At 41.0% G+C, this 24,569-nt stretch overlaps 1 protein-coding gene across 12 annotated transcripts in view; it reads left to right on the top strand.

Moving 5' to 3' along the window:
• Positions 1 to 24,199, top strand: part of LOC144321121 (uncharacterized) — a 53,954-nt gene extending 29,755 nt beyond the window's left edge. For 3 of the 12 annotated variants that reach the window (XR_013386849.1, XR_013386851.1, XR_013386848.1), the window contains 3 exons: positions 11,906 to 11,978; positions 15,985 to 16,106; positions 19,903 to 20,097. Coding sequence is in view for 6 of the 12 variants with exons in the window: in XM_077910549.1 (XP_077766675.1) it covers positions 11,441 to 11,543 (103 nt within the window). In the remaining 6 variants the exon portion in view is untranslated. Of the gene's footprint in view, positions 1 to 10,221; positions 10,258 to 11,440; positions 11,688 to 11,905; positions 11,979 to 12,525; positions 12,703 to 15,984; positions 16,107 to 19,902; positions 20,098 to 24,048 lie in introns of those variants that run through there. The other 9 variants (XR_013386850.1, XM_077910549.1, XM_077910552.1 and 6 more) reach the window with 9 other exon arrangements.
• Positions 24,200 to 24,569: the final 370 nt, after the last annotated feature.

Below are 24,569 nucleotides of genomic sequence, written 5' to 3'. Positions count from 1 at the left end.
CTGCATTCGGAGACCTGTACAAAGTAGGTCAGGTACCATAATATAACTCGACAAGTCACTCATGAGAGACCTGGCTGTCCCAAACAATTCAAGTCAGAGAACCAGGCTACGGCTGAATAAGCAGAGGATGAGGGCGTTTATTAAGGTGATAGAGCATAATGAACCCAGGGCAACAGCAGAATGTCTGACTTGCTATTAGATCGGTTATCAAACATTGCAGCAGTGTCCCTTCTTCACCATGGAAGCTGCACTAGCCAGTGACATGTTAGGTCAATCAAGGTGTGCAGTCATAGTTCCTGTAAAAAGAAGCACTAAGTTCCCTAAATTAGACTTGAAAAGGATTTTTTCGTGCTAGCATTTCTACTGGACCTTCCTGATCACCTTGTCCACAGTCTAATGACAAGGTGACTTTGGGATATCACTCTTCCCAGTTTCTTTTAACCATCCCTGGACTAGTTCAACCCTTACTAATTTTGTTGTGAGCACCTTCAAAATCTGTTGAAAGTCAACAGAGATTAAATACAAAGTAATTTTAGTGAAAGAGACAAATTTTAGTTTCACTCAAGAGGTTTTAACAAGCAACTGGCAAAAAGGACCTTGAAATTATGGGTTGCTCAAAAAGTAAATTGATTATGAAGGTTCCCCTGATTCTAAATTTCTGTTGGATCACTGTTGACAAGAAAATGGTCACACTTCTAGCATGGTATTTGGTATCTTACCTAAGCTGGTGCGAAGCTGCCTCTGTAATTTACTTTATTGTGTCAACCGTGTCAACCTTACTTTCCAAACACAGGGTTCCTAGTTCCTCAAAGACTCTGCTATTGTCCATCTTCCAGAAAACTTTCCAGGGTACACTCTCCTCACTTTACCTGGCCAAAAGCATAAGCATACATTATAGTATTTATCACAACAGTAGATAGTTACTTCTCTGCAGGTTTGGGCCCTTCATGAGACTGTGTTATGGTCAAGTGCGGGAGTTCGTTTTATTTCTCCATCTATGTCTCAGTGCTTGGTACAGTTTCTGGCAGACAAACAATACTGCATGCATGAGTTCATCAAAGGATGAGTGAATGAATGAGCGGATGAATGAATGCAGGACTGGGAGGCAAAAGGTTGATCATGCAAAAATGCACATCTGTCTCCAAGGGTGAGGTGACCCTACTGAATGGTTTATAGGAGAGAGTTACAGATTCACTTTGGAGAGAGCAATCTGGCCATGAGGAGAGAGGGTGGGAGAAACCCCTTGCAGAGACACCTGGGGAAGCTATAGGAGCCCACCAAATACACAGTGGGTGACAGTGTGGAAGGCAGTCAATAGATAAGGAACATAAACAGAACATAATATAAGCAAGATGTGGTGAATATTTGGATAGGGGTGGTGAGGGTGACTTCCAGAGCTCTGTGGCAAATGAGTGGATGGATGAAAATGCCACTTAATGAGATGGGAAATTGTCTTAAATTGCATAACTACTCTTTCCAGAACTATTTTTGACCTGTGCATTAAATGCCATAATCAGGAGGTGCCCAGGTGGCTCAGTCAGTTAAGCTCAGGTTGTGATCCTGGGGTCCTGGGGTCAAGCCCTGCATTGGGCTCCCTGATCTGCAGGGAGTCTGCGTCCCTCCACTCTCTGCCCCTCCCTCTGCTTGTGATCTCTCTCAAATACAAAATATACAATCTTAAAGAAAAAAGCAAATGCCATCATCATACTAATAAATTGTAAGTTGGCTCCAGTGTATTTTTTGGTAATAAATGGTACGTACATTCTACTTTTTCGAAGGACTTACATGTGTTTCTGTTGCCTGGGAGTCTCTATTTTAATTGATTGATTTTGTTTATCATAATCTGAAGTTTGTTCTGAGACTTTATGTATCTGACAATATATTTATTTTGCTTAGCACATGACATGAAGCTGATTGCATAAAATTCTTTGGGCACAATATTTCTTTGACATGAGAATTTCGTGGAGATTTGTATTTAAGTAAAGTCTAAGCTTTCTCAACCACATTAATAGATAATATAATTAAAAGATCTGTACAAATCAATAAACAAATATGTAAATATAGCTATAACTTGACACATATCTTATGTCTATTAGAGCTTAACCTTCCTTTATGGAGGGGGGACCCTAAAAATTCAGTAATGTCAGTCCTGCCCACCCTGTAAGAATATTACATCAAATTACAGTCTATCGCATCAAGCAAGATGTTCAGTGAAAGTGAGAAATCAATTTGAGCAGATACAGGTTTATGGAAAGTAATAAATGATATCTTTAAATGTGAAATATTTCCTCTTTATTAGGCATTTCTTTATAATGTGTCATATTTTCATTGTTTTATAAACATTTCATTATCAAACACTTCTTCATGTAAGAAATGGAGAAAGATTAATTCATAGTTAATCAATACATACATTTTTTAACTACTTATGTGTGCATTAAAACAACACAAAACAAAAGAAAAAATACCTTGCTGTTCTTAATTTCCAATGCAGTCCAGTCAAGCATTTTTCAATTCAAATTGGAAAACATTTATAGTCTCCAGGATTATTCTCAAACATTTTTTTCTCTCCTTCCTCCTTTTTTTTTAGAGAGAAAGAGAGAGGAGGGAAGGGAGAAGAAGAGAGAGAATCTCAAGCAGATTCCTCACTGAGTGTGGAGCCCAATGCAGGGCTTGAACCCAGGACTCCACAACCATGACTTGAGCAGAAGTCAAGAGTCATACATCCAAACAACTGAGCTATGCAGGCTCCACTCCCCAGGATTATTCTTGATACTGGGGACAAAGGACAGACTTGGTCCAGGTCCTTTTCTCTGAGGATCTCCTGGTCTGGGATGAGGACAGACACATAAAGATGAATTGAGGTGCCCCATCCTCAAAAGAGGGAAGTGTGTACAGAGCAGGGAGTGATTTATACTCCTGTGAGTGGTTAACATGAGGGACTGGGAGAGACTTCTAGGAAGAGGTGGTTTCTGAACTGAAATGTCACGAGGCCATTGAATTTTAAAACATGTTTGTAAAACTGTAAGTAGTTCCTTATTCCTGGAGCGGCACTACAAGGAGAGAAGGATAGGAGGTGAGGCTGGATCCGAGTGCCTGTGAGCCACACTGAGCACTTCAGAATTTATTCTGAGAGCTGCCAAGAGACAATCAATTGTTCGAGGCAGGGCATGGGAAAAATCAATTGTTCAAAGGAGGGTAAGAAACAAAATCCAAGGTGGTCCCTGAAATGTGACTCCCTGCCTCCCCCACCCTTTTGAGGACAAAATCCCCACATCACATATGTGATCACATCAGGATGACACTCTTGGAGTCACCTTTGCTCTTAACAAAAGGAAGATCATCTCATGTACCTGGGAGCCACGAGAGGGGAGAAGCATCTCGGGCCTTGGTTGGCGCTGGGCCCTGTGTCAATGCCCAGGTTGAAGGGCTCCTCTTCTGAATACCCCTGTGCAGGTGCGTACCACTGCCCACCCTCTCCTGGCTCCAGGTTTTTTTTTCTACAGAGATGATATGATTCCAAGCAAATCGCCTAGGAAATGAGGAAACTGCATCTCTTTTCAGGCTGTGGCCCTGAGCCCTTGAGCTCTAACAATGGCTTGGCAGAGAGCAACAGGCTGTTGAATACTCATTGTCTCTGCATCTTGTCGCGTGTACTTTTTCTTTTCTGTGAAGAGAAAAGCGACCATTCTTCCCAGAATCCGGCACATTTTTCTCCTCCACGCAGTCACTCAGCAACCTTGAAGTTTGCAGCACTTATAAAACCAGCTTTGCCTCCTCGCTCTGCCCTTGTGAGGCCCAGGCTTGCGTTCTCAGGGAGAATAGGTTAAAAATTCTTCCAGCGATCAATTCTTCCCGTTAAAAGTCATGATAAATGTCATTTGCCGAGTGCCTTTTTATATGCCAAATACTAAGCTAGCTTGTTTTCCTTTTAAAGTAAAAATGTTAAACTTTTCATTTTGAAAGAATTCAGATTTACTAAAGAGTTTCAAAAAGAGTACAAAATTTTCATCTATGTTTTACCCAGCATCCATAGGACCATAATCAAGACCATAGATCAACATGTCCCTATTACTATTTTTTTTTCTGCCTATTACTATTAATGGATGTACAGATCTCATTCCAAGCTTGCCTATCTCTCTAACTTTCTGGTCCAAAACCCAGTTTTGGATCATGGATTACATTTGGTTGCCATGTCTCTATCTTCATCAACCTGGAGCTATCCCTCAGTCTTTATCTGGTTTTCATGAGCTCAACACTTTTGAAAAGTACTGGTCAGTTATTTTGTAGAATCTCCCTCAGTTTGGGTTTGTCTGATGTTCCCTTGTGATTAAAGCTATGCATGTTTTGCAGAAACATCACAGAAATGATTTCGTGCTCTTCTCAGTATCAAGGGTCCCCAAGGTCGATTTGTCTCATTGCTGGTGATGTTCACTTGATCACAGGGATGAAGTGGTATCTGTTAGATGTCTAGAAAGCTACTATTTTTTCCTTTATAATCAATGAAGATCTTATGGTACCACATTTTGAAATGATGCAAGTATGCTGCTTCTCATCATTCTCTCACTCACAATTTTAGCATCCACTGAGGATTCTTTAAAAAAAAAAAAAGATTTTATTTATTTATTCATGAGAGACACAGAAAGAGAGGCAGAGACCCAGGCAGAGGGAGAAGCAGGCTGCCTGTGGGAAATCCGATGTGGGACTCGATCCCAGAACTCCAGGATCACAACCTGAGTCGAAGGCAGATGTTCAACTGCTGAGCCACCCAGGTGCCCTTCCATTGAGGATTCTTGATCAAAACAATTTTTACTGTGGTGTCTGTCAAAAGGAGATTTTAAAATGTTTTACACTATTGTTCATATATTTATAATTTGGAATTCCTCTATAAAGAAGAGCTTTCTCTTCTCTGCTTATTTATTTATTGGAATATTTATGGATTCATGGACTCATGGATTCTGACTTTTTTCCTGTGGTTAGAGTCTATCCTTATCATTATAGATTTCATTGTTTAAGTCATCTCAGATTTGGCCATTTGGAGGAAGCTGTAGTTGGCTCCTATGTCCATTTTAAGTCCCCATAAGATAATCTGTGCTCATCTTGTACTTCTTGTGTACCAGTCCTGGAATCAGCCACTTCTCCACATTGATTCCTCTTACTGGAGTTTGGTATCTAGAAACCAAAATGTGGTTTGGTCCTGGGAGCACCCATTTCCACTGGGTATCATTATCTTTAGGCCTTTTCCATGGATAATACAAAGCTAGCTTTTACAGACATTGCCTTATTTCATATTTTTCAACAAACTCTGGAAAACACATAATTGTGGTCATCTTAAAGATAGTGAAAATGAGAAGATTTGGCATGAATTAGTTGCAATCTCACAGCTATGACATGTAGGAATTAGGGATCTAACTCAACTGCCTTGGTTTGAAAACATGGTGTCCTTCCTTCTGTAGGGTGCTACCTTCTGCAAAATGAGGCCTGAGCGTGTCCTCTGCAGCTGGCAGGGCTGGCTCATGCTCCCTCATACTTCTCACTGGACTTTTCTCCAGTCGACCCGACAGAGGCCTCTGCGCTATCTCTCCCTACAGTTGCACTCTTTATCCTGAAATAAATGAAATAATGTAGTTATTGAAAATAATGTAGTCTACTTTTTTTTTTGATTCTCATCTTGGACTTTTGCCCATGTTGAGAACCCACCTCTACCCCTGTATCCCACCCATAGACTCCAGTGAAGGTAAATGTCAAAATAAATTACACTCTTGGATAAAGTGGCCATTTGTAATTAATTCGGAAGGTACTGAGGGCTACGGGCCAGAACCGCCATTAGGGTACAGTGTGGCTGAAGGTTGATTCTGTACATCTGGTGGTATGTGACATAGCTGGTGAGTGTGTGACACAGCTGGTGCCTGTGGGATGCAGTTAGCGAGTTTACAACACAGCTGGTAAGTGTGCAATACGAGTGGTGAATGTGCAACTTAGCTGATGATGTGTGACACCACTGATGAGTGTGCAACACAGCTGGTGGGTTGTGACACCACTAGTGGGTATGTGACACAGCTGCTAAATGTGAAACATAGGTGGTGAGTGTGAAATTTAGCTGATGACTATTTGACACCACTGGCGAGTGTGCAACGTAGCTGATGAGTGTGTGATACAGCGAGGGAGTGTTTCAGAGTCTGGAAAGGGGATGCTGTTTTAGGACTGTTACATAGCCAAAGAGGAGAGACTGAGCACCTGTGGACATGAGGAGGGGTGTAGGGGAGGCCTCCACTGGGAGACACTGGAGCAGGAGGAGCAACAGCACAAGGAAGCTCAGAATCCATTGTGACCCAAGTGGGCAGGAGCAGTTGGTCACCTCCTACTCCATCTCCTGAGGGGTTACATTTGTGGATTCTGGGGGTACACTCTGTGCTTCTTGAGGCTCAAAGGAAACATTTTCCTTCTCTTATCTCTCCTCAACAGTAGAAACCTTGTTCCTCTGTCATCAGTAGAGATCCCTTCTGGTCTTAATTGCTTAGTTGTTTACTTGATCCTAATTGCTTACTTGGATTAATCCTTTTTTCCCAGGCAGGGTTTCAGTAGAGGATGAACCCTCTGCCCCCTGATAGAGAATCTGCCACAGGACCATCTGAGTGTGGCCTTGGGCTTCTGATCCCTTCTAAGTGGACCCTCAGGAGGGAAGTAAGAGTTTTACAGATTAGCAAGACTTCAAGAAAAGATTAGTTTATAGGCCTTTTGTTGGGGGTGGGAAGCTAGTGGGGTCAAGACCAAGTGCCTGGACTCTAGGATGAAAGCTAAGATCTAGGTTCAATGCACATAATCCCCATCTTTCCACAGCACTCCAAGATAGGATGTCACAGCTCAACCAGACTGGATGAAATGGAGAGCAGATAATGGGGAGAACAGCCCCATGAGTAAACAGGACTCTGCCAAAGCTGACCCAGCTCCCAGCCTTTGCTCCTCACCTTCCTCCTAAAGGTCACCTCACATAATTTCCCTGGGGCCCAGCCCAATCTGTCTACAGAGCTGCAGTCAAGTTTCATCTAAGTTGGTGACATTTCAGAAAATCTAGCTCAGCCAGTGGACCACTTGGATTGAACATTCCAACAATTGAGATCATCCTTAATTTGGAGGCCACTCAGTCCTTACTCTATAGGCCTCCTTGCTGTAGGAATAGACACTTGTCTCATCCAATTTGTGCTCTGATCCCTAGATATATCTTGGGAGACTGAATGTTAAAAACCCATGAAGCAGGGACCATCTCTTTTGTTGGGATTGTCCCTAGAGTCACACTGGAAAGGGTGTTTCTGTAGAGTTGGACCAAGTGACTTTTTGTGACATGCCCTCTGTAGCTTTAAAATGTGATTCAAAGCACACAGCAATGACATAGTGGCTATAGCACAGAGCTTTGGGTCATATACAATTGGGTTTGCAAATTGTAATTTAATTTTATTCCCCATTTTATCATTTTCCACTTTTATGATTGGACCAAATCCTGAGCTGTTAAATTGTTGCCTGATGGGGAGACCATGGCCAACATGATCACATGTGCTCTGTTAACTTGTGTGTCATTTCTACTGTTCTTCCTTGTTACACACACATGCATACACACACACATACCCCAAATTGGACCTGGGATGTTTTTCTCATTTGGATTTAAAAAACGACATGAAAATCCATCATTTGAACTACTTTCTCATATATGAGGCTCAGGGGAGAGAGTTATTTTTACAAAGCCAGAAGAGGCAACCTGACATAGGCTTCTTAGAGCCACTTCCAGGTCTTCTGCCAACATGCTGGGTACTTTGGGGTCCTCTGGTCTCCACCTCTGCATGAGAATGAAGCCAACATGGCCCTCCTCCCTCTTCATGAGGGGCAGAGAGTGCTCCTGAGCAGGAGAGATGTGCAGAATTTTGCACAAAGGTGCTGAAGGCCTGCTAGTAGGGCATTCACAGTTACCTGCCCTGTACTGTTTTTGGGATATTTTGATGCTGGAAGCCCCATAAAAGTGTTACTTTTCTGACAGTGAATTTCACATTTTAGCACATTAAAATTTCAAAGGAAAAAAAAATCGGCCTTTAACTTTGTCCCCTTAGCAACTTCTGTAGCCATTACTGTAATTTGCTGGGAGCCACCTTTACACCAGCAAAGCAAAGTGATTGTTTGGACCTGGGGGACAGACAGCATGAAAGAAGGCTGTCTGAGGGACTGTGAGGGCAGAAGGGCAAACATTCAGGTCTGGAGGGAGTTCCCTATGCCTCCTGGGCTCATCTTGGCCTAGATCAGCTCCAAGACCTCAGGATGTCTGGAGTTGGGTACAAATTCTCTTGTGTTTCTGACTTTTTGGGAAGATATACTTTGCAAAGTCACCTGAACATTTTGTGCTGTGTTTCCTCAATTGAACAATATTAAGAATATAGATGTGTTAACCTACTATGGTGATTCATGTGCAAAAAAAAATTAAAAAGTTTTTCTTCAAAGCAGGCCTCTGAGGATTCAGAAAAGTAAAGATTTAGTGTCTAAAGTTATCTCTAATGTTAGATTAAAATGTAAAGACATTGTTTTGGGACCATTTAAAGCACTTTCCAGGGTTCTTTTTTATACCTTTTGACCACCTTTACACATTTCTCCCACTACTCCTTTTGGCCTGCCTGCCTCTAGTGACCACCAATCTATTCTCTGCATCTGTGAGTTTAGTTTTCTGTTTTTTTGAGACCACATATAAATAAGATCATTCAGTATGTATCTTTATCTGAATGATTTCACTTAGCATAATATGCTCAAGCCACCACTGTTGTCACAAATGGCAGGATTTCCTTCTTTGTTAATGGCTGAGTAATATTCCAGTGTGTGTGTGTGTGTGTGTGTGTGTGTGTGTGTTTGTGTATCTCACAATTTCTTTTTCCATGGATCACTCTACAGTGCATAGATTGTTTCCATTTTTGGCTTGTGTAAACAATGCTGCAGTGAAGGTGGGGGTACAGAAATCTTTTTAAGATAGTGACTGTTAGTGATTTCATTTCCTCTGGATAAATACCCAGAAGTGGAATTTCTGGATTGTGAAAGCCATGTAGTCCCCATTTACACCACACTCAAGGCAGATACCATTATTATACTCACTGAATGATGAGCAAACAGAGACTTATAGACTCAAAGCAACAGGCCCCAAAGTCACATGGCTATGAAGATGCAAAGCCTCTTCATATATGCAACCTACATCTTCTGAGCTTAAACCCAATGCTACTTTCTTAAACCCACACTGGGATGCAAACCTACTAAGAGATCAACACTTTATTGACGCTTTAATTCTGAGCAGATTCTAGCTTTTTGATAAACACATTTGTTATTTTGTTTTCCTATTGTTGCCCAACATGACTTAATGCACAGGCCACAGTTAGTGCATAATGACTTTAACAGCCAATCCATGGGCCTCAGAGGACCTGAACCAAGGTCCGTGAAAGTTGATTGTTTAAACAGCAGGCTTTAGCCATGTAAATCAGGATGGGGAATATGTCACCATCATTTTGGGTGAGTTTGACATCCAATAAATCAGCTGAAATTCCTTGTCATGAGTTTTCAAAGATAATAGTCACAATTTTTGCTTGCAAATGAACAGTGCTCTAATCATTCAAAATGCTGCTTCAGCCTGACTTTGAAAAATTTGGAATCTCCAGGACCAATGAAAGCAAAAACATATGCCCGAAGGGTATTGTTATGATGGTTTGACCTTGAGAAAGTTACTAAGCTGTAAGTTGAGTTTATGTTTCTCACTTGGGTCTTGAGACTTGGACCTGAAATTTGGGATGTGGGGTTATGCATACTAAAACTTAGAGGGCTCTTGAGGCCCACTCTGCTGTAACACTGGGAACAAAAGAAGGAGTAACATATGCTGAGATGACCTTCTCCATGTGGGATAGTGGTGTGGTGGAAATTGAAGTTACAGGAACCAAAGTACACAGTAAGGTACAAGAATTTTCAGTTTCCTTCCATCAAATTATGTAAGTTAGCCTTCTCATGTAAGGGAATCCTGTGTTTAACTCTAATTGCAAAAAAAAGTGGAATTTGGATAATGAAATATCACATGGAAATGCCAATCATTGAAGCATTTGATTTTAATTAATCTATCTTTACAATATAAATGTTAATTAAACTCATACACACATATATTTTTGCCATCTTAATATCAATTTTAATTTTCGTGTGTTTTTACATTTATTTCAGAAATATTGTCTCCTGTAATGCAAGCACTTGGCCTAGGTATTTGGTTCTAATCCATGTGTATACAGATTCCAAATAGATATTTTGTTATGTATCTTAATCACTCAGTATAAATTGTAACAATTTGACTCTATACCTATAGTGACTGTGTATTACATTTTTAATGTGGCTTAATTCACTGTAATCTGTTTAAACAATTCTACTGTCAGGTATTTTGAGAGTTTTCTCTAAATACATGGTCATATATCCTTGATCATACTCATAAACTCATGGTCATACACCCATGGTCATACACCCATGATCATACTCTTATACCCATGGTCATGCATCCAAGATCATACACCCATGGTCATACTCATAAACCCATGGTCATACACCTGTGGTTATACATTCATGATCATATTCATAAACTCATGGTCATACATCCATGGTTATACATCCATGGTCATACTCATACCCATGATCATACACCTAAGGTCATATGCCCATGGTCATAGTCATATATCCATGGTTATACACCCACATACCTAAATACCTGTGGTCGTACTCATTGAATTTAAGCATTCATCCTGAACATTTCTGAAAATGTGGCATCTTTACTCATTGTGAAGGTAGAATGTTTGCCCACAGAGTCTTTTTAAGACATCCATTAATTCCACAAACATCCCTGATTGGCATTGAAATGTCTCCCACTGTGCTCAGGGCTGGGAGATGGAGAGGGCAGGAGGACCTGTTACTGACTTAGTCCTAGCTTGAGGTGGGAGAGGCAGCAATCAAGCAACAGCACAAATACCTGTACACTTCAAGCTCTGAGGTGCTGGAAGAGAGGTCCAATGTTGAGGAAGAGGGTGAAGGTGTTGCTGGGAAAGCAGATTTAGGCAGAGCTTCAGCACTGAATGCTGGATCCTACTCCCCTGAATTAATTCTGGGGAGAATGAAATGGTGGAGTTGGGGGAAGAGGTGACAAGTCTTAGAACTTTAGGTCTCAGATGACCATTGTCATGTCCCCCCCACCATAAATGTGTGTTGCATGGGGTGCAGCTGCTTGCTGTTTTAAAGCTTTCATCCTATTATTCTACAACAAAGGTGCTTCAAAGTACAATTTCGCTGGATACTTTATTGGTTGAGTTAACACAACAAATACCATAAATCCAGTAATTACTAATTGTCTCCTCCATTATCAAGGAAGAAATGAATCATAAACCTTTTATTACTTTAACAGTGGACTACAGGAAGGATTAATCTCCCAGAGAGGCATTTGTCATCTTTACCTGGTGCCGGCTCCTGCCCTGCACTCATCCTACCTTCCTGGGCTTCCTGCTTAATGCTCTGCAGTGGCCTCTGTTAGGATCAGGATGTCTTGAACTTATCAGCAAGCTTTGGCAACTGGTGATAAATCTCTGCAGCCTTCAGTGACTTACCAATTACTCTCTTTCACTCATCGGGAAGAGGATAAAACAGAGACCTTGGTAACACAAAGCTCTTCTGCACACATACCTTGCCTCTCTGTGAGCTGGGAGCATGGGTTACTGCTCTGGGCACTCATGGGCCAAAACAAGGCTTTAGAAATAGCACCATGTGGCTGGCAAACTGTACTTGAAAAGAATTGCTCTTCCTAGCAAGCTACAGCTCTGACCTGAGTATTGATTTTTCCTGTGCTACGTCTTGGGTTTAATATCTCCTACAGGTTCACTTAAACAGCCAAATACCAAGAGCCTGTATGAGGACCCAGTGGTATCTATCTGATAGCAGCACAGCAGGTAAGTGTTATAAGTTCTTCCTATAGGAGGCTTCTGAGGGCCCTGGGAATGTTCACTCACAAGGCCTTTGCTTACTCCTCCTGGATGCCTGGTATGAGGTCTATGAGGTGATGACTCACTTTATGTTTGGTGAACAATTACTATTTGTATAGGTTAATTCAGCACATATCTTTGAGCACCACCTATATGCCTGGCTCTTGTCTTGATCCATGGGACACATTAATAAACAGAACAGACAAAGGCTTCTGTTTCTTATTGCTCTTGTGTTAATAGGGGGTGGGGGACAGACAACGAACATAGATATAATAATGAAATAAATCATGCAAGAAGGTGATAAGAGTTGTAATAAAAAATAGAGCAGCATTGGGGGTTTGGAAGTGCTGGAGTGCTCCGAGTGTCTAGGGGTTGCAATTTCAAGCCAGTGAGTCCAGGAAACCTCATTAAGGAGACCTTTGCTAACCACATAGCAGGCACGTACTAGGCGCTCCCAATATCACTATTTTTTTTAAAAAAATTATTCATTCTTCATTCATTCATTCAGGAGAGACACAGAGACAGAGGCAGAGGGAGAAGCAGGCTCCATGCAGGGAGCCCGACATGGGACTCGATCCCACATCTCCAGGATCATGCCCTGAGCCAAAGGCAGACACTAAACTGCTGAGCCACCCAGGCGTCTCTCCCAATAGCACTATTAAATGTATATTTGCATCCACGTTTTATGGAGGTAGAAACTGAGACTCAGAAAAACTAAATAATGTGCCTGATATAACTAGCAAGTGTTACTTAAAACTGGGATCTTAACTGCTATTTTAAATTGCCACCAAATAAATTTTATATATAGTCTACTTATTGTAAATGATAGGTATTTAGTTGTTGAACAGGTATAAGGAAGTAGTCACTTGGAGTCGAAGGTTAAAATCTTAGTAATTATTAAAAAAAAAATTGACCTGCGTGCCCAAAGGGGTTCTGGGGCAGAAATTTATTGAGGGAGAAGTAAAGGGCAATTAGGACAGCTACCAGAAGGGAGCTGATGTTTAATTACTAGTTCAATTCTGTTCTGCCATGGTAGAAACTTTTGAGGGGGTAGGGCAGGGTCTATCGTAGTTACTATTTTATCCTAGTGTCCTCGTCACTGTCCTGAAAGTTCCATGCATTTGTTAAACAAATTTAACACTGAAGATGCACTTGGAAATCCACAATACACACCAGGACATTAAAAGCTCTCTGAATGCCAGCAGCAAAAATGTTGACTTAGCTTGAATTCAATATTTTTTTTTAAAAAGTATTTATTTGAGAGAGAGAATGAGGGGAAGAGAGAGAGAGAAGGAACAGGAGAAGGAGAAGCAGATTCCCCATTGAGCATGAATTCCAAGTGGGGCTTGATCCACGGACTCAATCCAGAGACTCGATCCAGGGAGTCCAGGATCACGACCTGAGCAGAGGAAAGATGTTCAATCCACTGAGCCATTCAGGTGCCCCTAATTCAATATTTCCAAAACTTGTTTGAGAAAACTCTTTTTTATTTTTCATTTTTTTAAATTTTTTTAAATTTTTATTTATTTGTGATAGTCACACACACAGAGAGAGAGAATGAGGCAGAGACACAGGCAGAGGGAGAAGCAGGCTCCATGCACCGGGAGCCCAACGTGGGATTCGATCGGGTCTCCAGGATCCCGCCCTGGGCCAAAGGCAGGCGCCAAACCGCTGCGCCACCCAGGGATCCCGAGAAAACTCTTTTTTAAATGAATTCTTGGCAAAATGAATACTCTCCAAGGTTAGTTTTAGGAAAATACTGCTCTAGAGAATTAGGAGTTTTCATACCTAGACTTTTGAAAGGGAACATATTCAAGTTCCCATTGACACTATTATGTCTTACATTTCCATAAATGCATCATTGGCATAAGCAGACTCTGAGTATCAGGGATACATTTGGACTCAGAAGCCTGAGGTTAAATCTTGACTTTATCATTTCTACTGCTGTGACCTTGGGCTTGTCACTGAACTTTATCTGAGATCCAGATTTCTCATCTATAAAATTTTGAATACTATAATGGATAAGGTGCTTCCAAGAAAGTATTTTGCCCAGAAAAGTACTCAATAAATAAGATTTGCATGTGAATTTATGATACTCCTCTGCTTAGAAAATCATCAATGACATTCAAGAATATAACTTTTTGAATATAACTTTTAATATAACTTTTTGCCCTTTTGATCAAGGGTAGGGGAAGAAAAGTTTTTTTGTAATAAACTTCCTAAAGTAAGTTTAGGAAAGAGTAACTTCCTAGTCCCAACAAGAAGGAAAATGTTGAGGATATGGAAGTCTGTGTCCCTGTGGGTTGTCCCTCTATAAATTACTCAGGTTAGTATCTCAGCTCCCCAAAAGATGGCCCAATGTTCTCTAGGGGATACGGAAAGATAGATGAAAACCTGATACAATATGGCAGACAGTAGATTATGGATCCATTTACAAACATGGTGAATCCTGGTTTTACACTATTGTTTCATACTTTAAGTCAGAATAGACATAAAAGCAATGCACAAACACAGTTCCTAAGTCTTTGGCTCAAGTTGTGAATTTAATTTTCCCTTTGTGTTACCGAGGAGATGATTTTGTTTTGTCCTAGCATTCTTTTCTGTGGGGAGAATGCCCTAATCATCAAAAAAAATTAATTTCTGATATTATCACTATATAGGTTGTATAATATCTTAGTCACCTGGGCTGCTATGACAAAATGCCCTATGCCGAGTGGCTTATAAACAATAGAAATCTAATCCTCACAATTCTGGAGGCTGGAAGTGTGAGCTCAAGGTGCCAGCTGATTTGGTGTCTTCTGAGAGCCTGCTTCCTGGTTCAAGGACTACCATCTTCTGCTGTGTCCTCACAAGGCAGAAAAGACAAGGAAGCTCTTTAATAAGGGCATGGATCCTGTTTGTATGGGCTCTGAGCTCATGACCCAATCACCTCTCAGAGGTCCCACCTTCTAAAACCATTACACTAGGGATTAGGACTCAACAGATATTTTGAGAAGACACAGAGATCAGTCTACAGCAGGTAGTAAAAGTTTTCTACTGGTCAAAATGAAGATGTGTAAACTATCTTCAAATACATTCTAATTCTGTGTTTTTAGAATACGGTACTAGAATGTGCATCCAGAAAGAAAAAGATGGTTTGACCGCAACATCCTTTATCATGTTCCCTCTGAAAGGATTTCAAGTGGACAGGTCAGAACCATCCAAAAGATGCAAAAGTCCATGTGTCCCCAGCTCATCCTCAAGTGAACTTCTATACAATTTTTTCAATGGGACTCACATATCTTCTCTGTGAAGTCTGCCGAGCCCATCCACACAGAGCTACCTACTTGCTCTTCAATTCAGATGTTTTGCTTCTGTCTACCTTTCTCACAGTGGCTCACTTGTTTGCTCTGCGTGCAGGCATCTCTGGCCTCACTCTCCGAGAGCTCCACCAGAGCAGACACCATGCCAGGTTCTCTTTGTATCCCTCTTCCTTGGAATGATGTTCATGCTAATCTGAGATCCAATCCAGCTCCAGGCCTTGAGCAAGTGACTTAAATTTTTTGTACCTTGGCTTCCTCAGAGACAAGTCAGAATGATGCTAGTGGCTTCCACATGGAGTTGTGGTAGAAATTAAATACAACAGTGCAGAAAATGTCAGGAAGGTCCATTCCCGTTGTTAGAAAGCCTCACAAACTATTCCACATCCAGATATGGCTACAGTGAATTTGTGGTCTAGGGACTTGTGTTTTAAAAAAATGCATTCCCCGTGAGTGTTAGAAACAAATGAGGGAAGATTCACCTCACCATGAGGTATCTACATATCGGGGAAGGGGGGCAGGGGACTTGATAGAATACGCCCTATGGCAGGGCAATGGTTCATGAACAAAACAGCGATAAAGGCCTATCGACTGTCACAGCTGCACCCAAAAAAAAAAAAAAAAGTTAATTAAAGGATTCTTTTTTATTTATTTATTTATTTTTTTTGCCTTAGAATCAAAGAAGCCATGGATGAAGAAATCTGCAGAAATTATCTAAGGCCGCTTCAACCTTAGCATTTATTATTCAACACCTCACTCATTGCCCTGATTATAAATATTTAATCACTCAACAACTGTAAGTGGTTGAGTCTTCCAGGAGGACCTGTGAGCATTAAGGGGAAAAAAAGGAGGGGGGAGGTGGGTGGATAGGAGGAAGTGAGAGAGGGAGATGAAGACACAGAGCCACCAAGCTGTGTCTAGGTGATGCAGAGCCAAGTGAGAGGGTGTGAAGGGCACTGCTGAGCTGGGCCTTTGAAAGCAGATTACCAAGCAAGTACACTCTTCATTTTTTATCTGTGCACTGGAGTTCCAAGCCACCTCCACCCTGCACTGCCTTGTAACCACCATCAAGGGTGCCCTTAGACAACAGGCAAAGCATGTTCTAAATGAAAGCAGAACCCCCAGCAGGGCCAGGTACCATCCTTGTCCACATCTTTTGTCTGCCTTTCTCTCTGACACATGCACACACACACACACACACACACACACACACACACACACACACACAGAGCCAGAATGCTTGGCAAGCTTGAGGTCTATCAATAATGCATGTGCAGCATTGTGCATCCACCCCAGGCCGGGAAAGGGAATGGGGAGATGGAGCCTGTGTTACTTCTGGGCCTTGCCAAGGTCATGTCTGCAATTGGTAAGTGAAAGAGAGACTTCTTAAGTGCAAATGGATAGGAGTTTGCCCAGATAGCTAAATGTCACCTGCTCAGAGACAATACTCATCAAGGTGTTATGGCTTGAATTGGGTCCCCTAAAAATGCCTACATCGAAGTCTTAACCCCTAGCATCTCAGAATGTGACCTTATATGGAAATAAGGTCATCATAGATGTAAGTAGTTAAGTTAGGATGAGTCAGACTGGAGTAGAGCAGGCCCTCATCCAATATGACTGGTGTCCTTTTGGACACAGAGAAGCTTGCTGGGAGGACACAACTTAAAGGTAACAAAGGAGATTGGGTAATGGTTGAGGTTGCTAGCAAACCACCAAAACCTAGAAGAGAAATGTGAAAAGATTCTCTCTCGCAGCCCTCAGTAGGAATCAACCCGAGGACTCCTTAATTTCTGACTTCTGGCCTCCAGAGCTATAAGCCAGTGTGTTCTGTTTATACCATTCAAACTATGGTACTTTGCTATGGCAGTGCTAGCAGACTAATACACCAAGACAAGAGTTCTTAAGAGGAGGTACTCACCAGGCTCTTGGCAGCACCACTCTGCAAAAAGGTACACTTCCAGATATCTGCCTCTGATTCCTTCACCACACTGGCTCTTCATCTCAAGACTTTCTGAGGCTCATATAAGTGTTTGAGCCACATAGTGTGATGCTCTAATAGAGTTCTCCAGAGAAACAGAATGAATACAGACAAAGCCAATGCACACATGCACACACACATATACACATACACTGTATTACATATAATTATGAACATAATAATTATAATTATATATTATATGATTAATATTACATTTTATATATTTGAACATATATATGTATATGTGGAATCACCTCACATGATTACGGAGGTGGGCAAGTCCCAAGATCTGCAGATTGAGACCCAAACTAGACACCCAGATGCTGTGGTACATCTGAACCTGTAGACTTAAGAACCAGGAGCGTCGGGATCCCTGGGTGGCGCAGCGGTTTGGCGCCTGCCTTTGGCCCAGGGCGCGATCCTGGAGACCCGGGATCGAATCCCACATCGGGCCCCCGGTGCATGGAGCCTGCTTCTCCCTCTGCCTGTGTCTCTGCCTCTCTCTCTCTCTCTCTCTGTGACTATCATGAATAAATAAATAAAAATATTTAAAAAAAAAAAAAAAAAAAAGAACCAGGAGCGTCAATTCTGTAGTTCCTGGCCAGAGACCAGAAAGTAGAGACACAGGAAGAGCTAATGTCTCGGTTTGAGTCTAAAGGCAAAAAATCCAATGTCCCAGCTCAAAGACAGGCGAATTTTTTTTATTTTATTTTATTTTTTTTTTTACTTGGAGGAGGTTCAACCTTTTTTATTCTATGCAGGCCTTCAACTGACTGGACAAGGCCCACCTGCAGTAAAGAGGGCCTTTTACTTTAGTCAGTCCACCAATTTACATGTTAATCTCATTCAGAAACATCCTCACCCTCAGGAACACCTAGAATAATGTTTGACCACATATCTGGGTACCCTATGGCTCAGTTGAATGGACACATAAAATTAAGCAACACAAATATTTTCCACTATGATAGGCTTGATCACCATTTTATACATATACTACAAAGCAAAATGTAGTCAATGGATGGATAAGCAAAATGTGGTATATCCATACAATGGAACGTTACTTTTGGAAATTCTGACACATTACAATATGGATAAGTCTTGAGGATATTATACTAAGTTACATAAGCCAGTCACACACACACACACACACACACACACACACACACAAACAAATACTGTATGATTTTATTTACATGAGAACCTAGAGGAGTCAAATTCATAGAGGAGGGAAGTAGACTGGTGGGTTGTGAGAAAGAAGAATGAGAAGTTAGTGTCTAATGGGATAGAGTTTTAATATAGCAGGAGAAAGAGATCTAGGGGTGAGAGGTGGTGATGGTTGTAAAACAGTGTGGATGTACTTAGTGTCAATGAATTGTGTGCTTGAAAATGGTTAAGGTGGTAAATTAAAATTTCATGTTATGTGTATTTTGCAACAATAAACAAACAAACAAACAAACAAACAAGAGAAAGGCTATTGAGTATCTTGAAGAACAGTTGAGAAGTCTGCAGAACCAGATTCCATATTAAGTTTCCAGAACTGGCCTGATGGGAAAAGGTCACAGCTGACTCCATTGGTGTACTGCATAGTGACCAGGAACCTAGCCCTATGGGACTTGCTATTGCAACCACTACAGGGCCTCTTCTTTACCAGATAGTCATCTTTGGAACAGCTATATTCTCCAAAAGCCTAGTCTCAGCCAGTAGTCTTGCAGGCAAAATGCAGTGGGTATAATACTCCCTTCTGCACGTCTCTCATTTTCCATCTCAGTCTCTGTGTTAGTTAGGGTTTCCCAGAGAAACAGAACCAATAGCTTTTTGTTGCTTGTATAAAAGGATATTTAGTACAAGAAATTTGTTTATGCAATTATGGTAGCTAAGAAGTCCCATGATCTTTCATCTCTCAGCCAGAGACCCAGGAAAGCAGGTGGTATAATTCAGTGTGAGTCCAAGGCTTGAGAGTCAGGAACACCAAGGGTAAAAGAAGATCAATATCTCAGCTCAAATAATCAGCGAGATAAGACAGAATTCTTTCTCCTGCCACAATTTTAATCAATTCAGGCCCTCACTAGATTAGGTGATACCCACCCACACCAAGGAGGGCAATGCATTTAGCTGAGTCCCCTGATTCAAATTTGAATTTCATACGGAAATACACACACACACACCCAGACATAAAGTTTAGACAAATACCTGAGCATCCTGCCATCCAGTTGAGTTGAAAGATAAAATTAACTACCACAGCATCCCATGGGCACATCTGGAGGAACCCATGTCAAGTCTGGGCCCTGGCTGAAGCGAAGGCAGGAACCTGAATATCCTGGGCTCTCCCCAAGACAAGAGAGTAACAGAAGGCCCGAAATTCCTCTTCAAATACCAAGAGTGTCTAAAAGGCATCAAGCACCAACTCTCCCACCACGGTGGTTAACAGGTAGCCACCACAGGGCCCAGCATATAGAAATCCAGTAATGTCTGAGAGCAATTGCTTTTACTGTTGTTGCCATAATGTTATGATCATGTTTATTACTAGTGTAATATAGTCTATTCTAGTAGATCTTAATAGTTGTTAATAAAATATTAATGCATTTCATTTATTTTTTCATATATTTCACTGCAGAAACAAGGGATGCGCTGATTCTCCTCACGTGCAATTGTTAGTGTAATGATTGACCTCCTGGGACGACAACCCCTAGTCTATGATTAAATATGGTTTCAGGAGACCTGAGCAGAGGCTGAGAAAGGTCTGCCACTGGGGCTTCCTGGAAATCACTATAGAAGCCAAATAAAGAGAAACTGCCTTCTTTTGAGTACATACTGTATGCTGTTATTGGATGGGATGAGAAGCACGCATGCTGTGCTGCAGTGTCCTTGAGCACCGAAGGCCTCCACTTCTTTTCCAAGTTATGGTCTTCCTCATCAATGCTTTCTGTTCATTGCTTGCATTTCCTTGATCACATTGATGGGTCCCTTCAGTATTTCTTGCTTCTCACTCCCCAAAGCTCCCCTGTTTCTCCCTTGCCCTTTGCCAGTCTTTCCTGTGGCCACGGCTCTAATGTCTTACTGGCATCCCTCGCAATGTTGTTTCAGGGTCATGACATACAGCTCAACCATTTCTATATTTTCCAAAACTTTTTATTATATATGAAGTCATGGATGCTGTGTTATCAGGCAATTATCCTTTCTGGTCACTACTTGTTGTCTCCTGCGACTGTGGGCATAGGTAAATGAACCAGCTTTTCTCCACGTGATCTCAGGGCAGCAGATGCATTTATTTGTTGAAGTTACTATGTAACAATCATACCCTGCTGGACTTTGGGTATTCACTGAAAGGAAACAAGAGTAAGATTTTGCTTCCTTCTGATAAATGAGCGCATAATGTTTTCTCTTGGAGCATCAACCCCACTCCACCAAGTGGGTTCCCCCTGAAGCAGAGTCCTAAAGCTTATGTGTTGCTGCAATGGTCTGATTTTGATCTACTCATATTGTTGAGAAGAGTAATTTCTTGATTGAAGTCCAAGCTAGAAGAGAGTTTCCATCTCTAATTGCACAGAAGTGGGTCCTAGGAAACACCTTGATCCAATCACCTTGTTTGGCTGATCTCAAGCAACTGTAATAGCACTTCACACCTAGATACATATAGGCTGTTAACAGCCTTGTACCTCTGGGAGCCACGTTCAGAAGCGGGATGTCTACTGAGGATTACTTTTTCCTTCCTTATGTATATACTATGAAAAAGATATCCATTTGAAATCCTGTGGGTTAGCACCTTATTTATGTTTAAAATCAAACACCTTCATAGGGTTTATTTTGTGTCAGCAATTACACAATTATCACAATATGTGATACACATATCAACGTGTCTTATATTCACACCAACAATCCAATGAGATATCAACAATTATTGCCAGGCTTTTACAGATAAGGATGTTGGGGTACAGAGAGTTTAAGTAAATTTACCCAAGGCTACATAGCAAGTTGGGTTTGGAGTGTCAGCCTGAATGTACCAGTTAGTCCCAGAGTCCAGGTACTCACTGGTCCCCTGAGCCATTCACACAGTGTGTCCTAGAAGCAGAGAGGAGGGTTCCAGTGGGAATTTTTAGATGGTGAAGGATAGGAAACGGACATCTAAGTGGCATTTGAATGGGGCCATGAGGAAAGAGGAACTGGGATGAGAGAATTATGAGGAAAGAGAGAAGCTTACATGCACATAGGCTACTGTCGGGAGTGGGGCTCCAGACAGATGGACCAGATGTGACAGCATGGATGACTTGGGGCAGGTATGAAGGGGCCATCTGCAAGCACAGGACAGGGTCCCATCCTGAAAGGACCTTTCTTCAGGGCACTAGAACTAGTCTAAAGATCTATTTTTAAAAATATTTTATTTATTTATTTGAGAGAAAGGGTGAGGGAAAAAGAGAGAGAGCAAGAGAGAGAGAGAGAGAGAGAGAGAGAGAAAGAGCCAGAGAGAGTTCACAGAGGGAGAGGGAGAAGCCAGACTCCCTGGCTGAGCAGAGAGCTTAAATGGGGGCTCATCCCAGGACTCTGAGGTCATGACCTGAGCCGAAGACAGAGCTTGAATGGGGGCTCATCCCAGGACTCTGAGGTCATGACAGAGCCGAAGACAGACTGAGCCACCCAGGCACCCCTGGTCTAAAGATCTTAACTAACAGTAAAAGAAAAAAAAAAAAACTAGCAGTTGTAAAAAGTGTTAATTTTATAATTGCTTTGAACATTAAAATGACAGATTTGGGACTATTCTAATTTCCTTTCCTATTTAGGACTCCAATTAAGACATCCTGTAATGTTTCCCCTCTCAATCTCCAGAAGAGAAAGAGAAATACATTCCTTTAAGAATAATAGGAGGTTGCACAACAATCCCCTGAAGCTTATTGGAAATGCCGAAGTCTCCATCTGGAAGGGGCATGGAAAAGGTGTCCATCCTATTTAGAGACACAGAGGCCCAAGAGGAGAGGCAACTGGATTTGCTTCCCTCCTGGATTGATTGAACCGAATGTCTTTTAAGATGGAACCCACATGTCACCATACTTTGGAAACAGGAGACTTTTTAACTTTTTAGGACTTCCTTTTAGGAAGTTGGAAGGTCAGCCTGTCTTGACCCAAATCAAGACTCCTTGAAGGAAGCCAAGGCATTTTGGAGGGATTCCCTAGGACCATAGGGAGACTTCTCTCATTTGTTTACCACTGAGGATCTCAAATGTATCTGACACATTTATGGTGAAAAACCCAAGCTCAATGGAGTACAATTTTCCTTAGTCTTTCCATCCATGAGGCACACAGTTATGATTTACAGGGTCATGTTTTCTCCATGTACACACACAGAAGACCCCCATAGGAGCATTCATAATATTATTTCCTATGCCTGCTAGGTGGGACCAGAAAACAAAGCCATCACTAAAGTAAAAATGTTTCACTAATGGAATGATCACTTATCAAACTATAACCTCACTGAAACGCACCTCCTGTTTAAGAGCTTGACAATGTCCAGCCACTGTCCTTGTTGATCAGACTCGTACTGACTCACCAGCTAAGAAATTCTGGGACAATCCATCAGTTCAAAACAAAAAAGATGCATCTTATTTGCAAGTCTTGCAGAAGATGCAGGATTTCCTAAAGTTAATGAAAATGTAGGAGAATTGCTCAAATCATGTGTATAATCTGCGAGGGGAAGATTATTTTATCCCATTCTACTCTTCTCCATAGCTGTCCGTTCTGCTACATTTTTATTTATTTTATTTTATTTTATTTTATTTTATTTTATTTTATTTTATTTTATTTTATTTATTTTATTAATTTTATTTTATTTTTTATTTTATTATTTTATTATTTTATTATTTTATTATTTTATTTTATTTTATTTTATTTTATTTTATTTTAATTTTTTTAATTGGAGTTCAATTTGCCAACATATATCATATCACCCAGTGCTCATCCTATCAAGTACCCCCCTCAGTGCCTGTCACCCAGTCACCCCAACCCCCTGCCCACCTCCCCTTCCACTACCCCTTGTTCGTTTCCCAGAGTTAGAAGTCTGCTACATTTTTTATATGTTTTAGCCCTACTTAAATGTACATTCCATGACAACAGATACTTTTTGTCTTTTTGTTTGATGTTTTCCAAGTGCCTAGCAGCATGCATCAGAATGAAGTAGATGTTCAATCAATGTTGATTCAATAAATTAGTGTCTTCTATTCCCATCTAGAATTTTACCCAGGGTGAGAGCTCAGTCTGTTTGCTGTGGGGCTTATGGCTATTCACCCCTTCATCGCAGCCCACAGAGAAATGACTGAGACACAATAGGCACTCAGCAGATAGCTGGTGAACAGAGAAATATGGGAACGTGCTTCCAATGAGCAAGGCTTGAATACAAAAGTATTAACAGAAGCCCTTGGCAAAACTGATATAAATTTAAATATTATTATTTTTTGTTATTATTTTATAAACTTCTTTTTTAATTTTTTTTATTTTATAAACTTCTTACAAAAGGTTGAGTACCATGTGAAGCTTACTTGCCTCATGCTATCAATCAACATTTCTATTAAAAAGTTGCAAAACAAATCAGCTTTGTTTCACTCTTTGTTCCCTTTGGATGTACATGGGTTTACACTTGTGAACTATTTGTATCATATGTATAACACATAATAAATTCATGTTTATAATGATATTTTCATCTTTCAAAATAAATTGCCGGTTGAATCTATTTTGCTTCATTATTAACTATAAACGTTTCATTCTTCTTTTTCAGACGGATTGCTTAAAACGGCTTACTTCCAGTTCCCATTCATCCTGGGACAACCCTGAACTTCTTTTCATCTAATTTTATATCCTGCATTTGTCACCTATGCTATACCAAAGCCTATTGCCGTATTATTCTATTAAAACTGTTCACAACCAAACTTAGCTGGAAACTGTCTCATCTCGTGGCTCTTTCCTAATCCATCCTGTATTTAAAAATGCTTGTTTTCCAGTTTTATGTTCTAAATCACATTGCAGTGAGCCATCTATGCTCGGGTTTTTTCCTTCCCCCACCACCTTATGTGATTTTCTTGAGAGTCAAAGAATACATGTATTTAAGACTCTTCGTGCTTTTGTCAAACTATTTTCCAGGGAGATGGCACCTAGAACACTGCCATTGCTAGTGTACGAAAGTGTTTGATTCATTAAACCCTATTGTTTTACCTGTTAATTTCACAGGCTTGAATAGGGGCTCATTGTTTCCATTTCCCATTGTTGTTGATGAATAAATTGGATCTTTCCTCCACCACT

This window comes from Canis aureus, chromosome 9 (genome assembly GCF_053574225.1).
Source record: "Canis aureus isolate CA01 chromosome 9, VMU_Caureus_v.1.0, whole genome shotgun sequence".
NCBI lineage: Eukaryota > Metazoa > Chordata > Mammalia > Carnivora > Canidae > Canis > Canis aureus.
The sequence above is the reverse complement of the archived record's forward strand: the minus strand, read 5'-3'. Positions and strand labels throughout refer to the sequence as shown.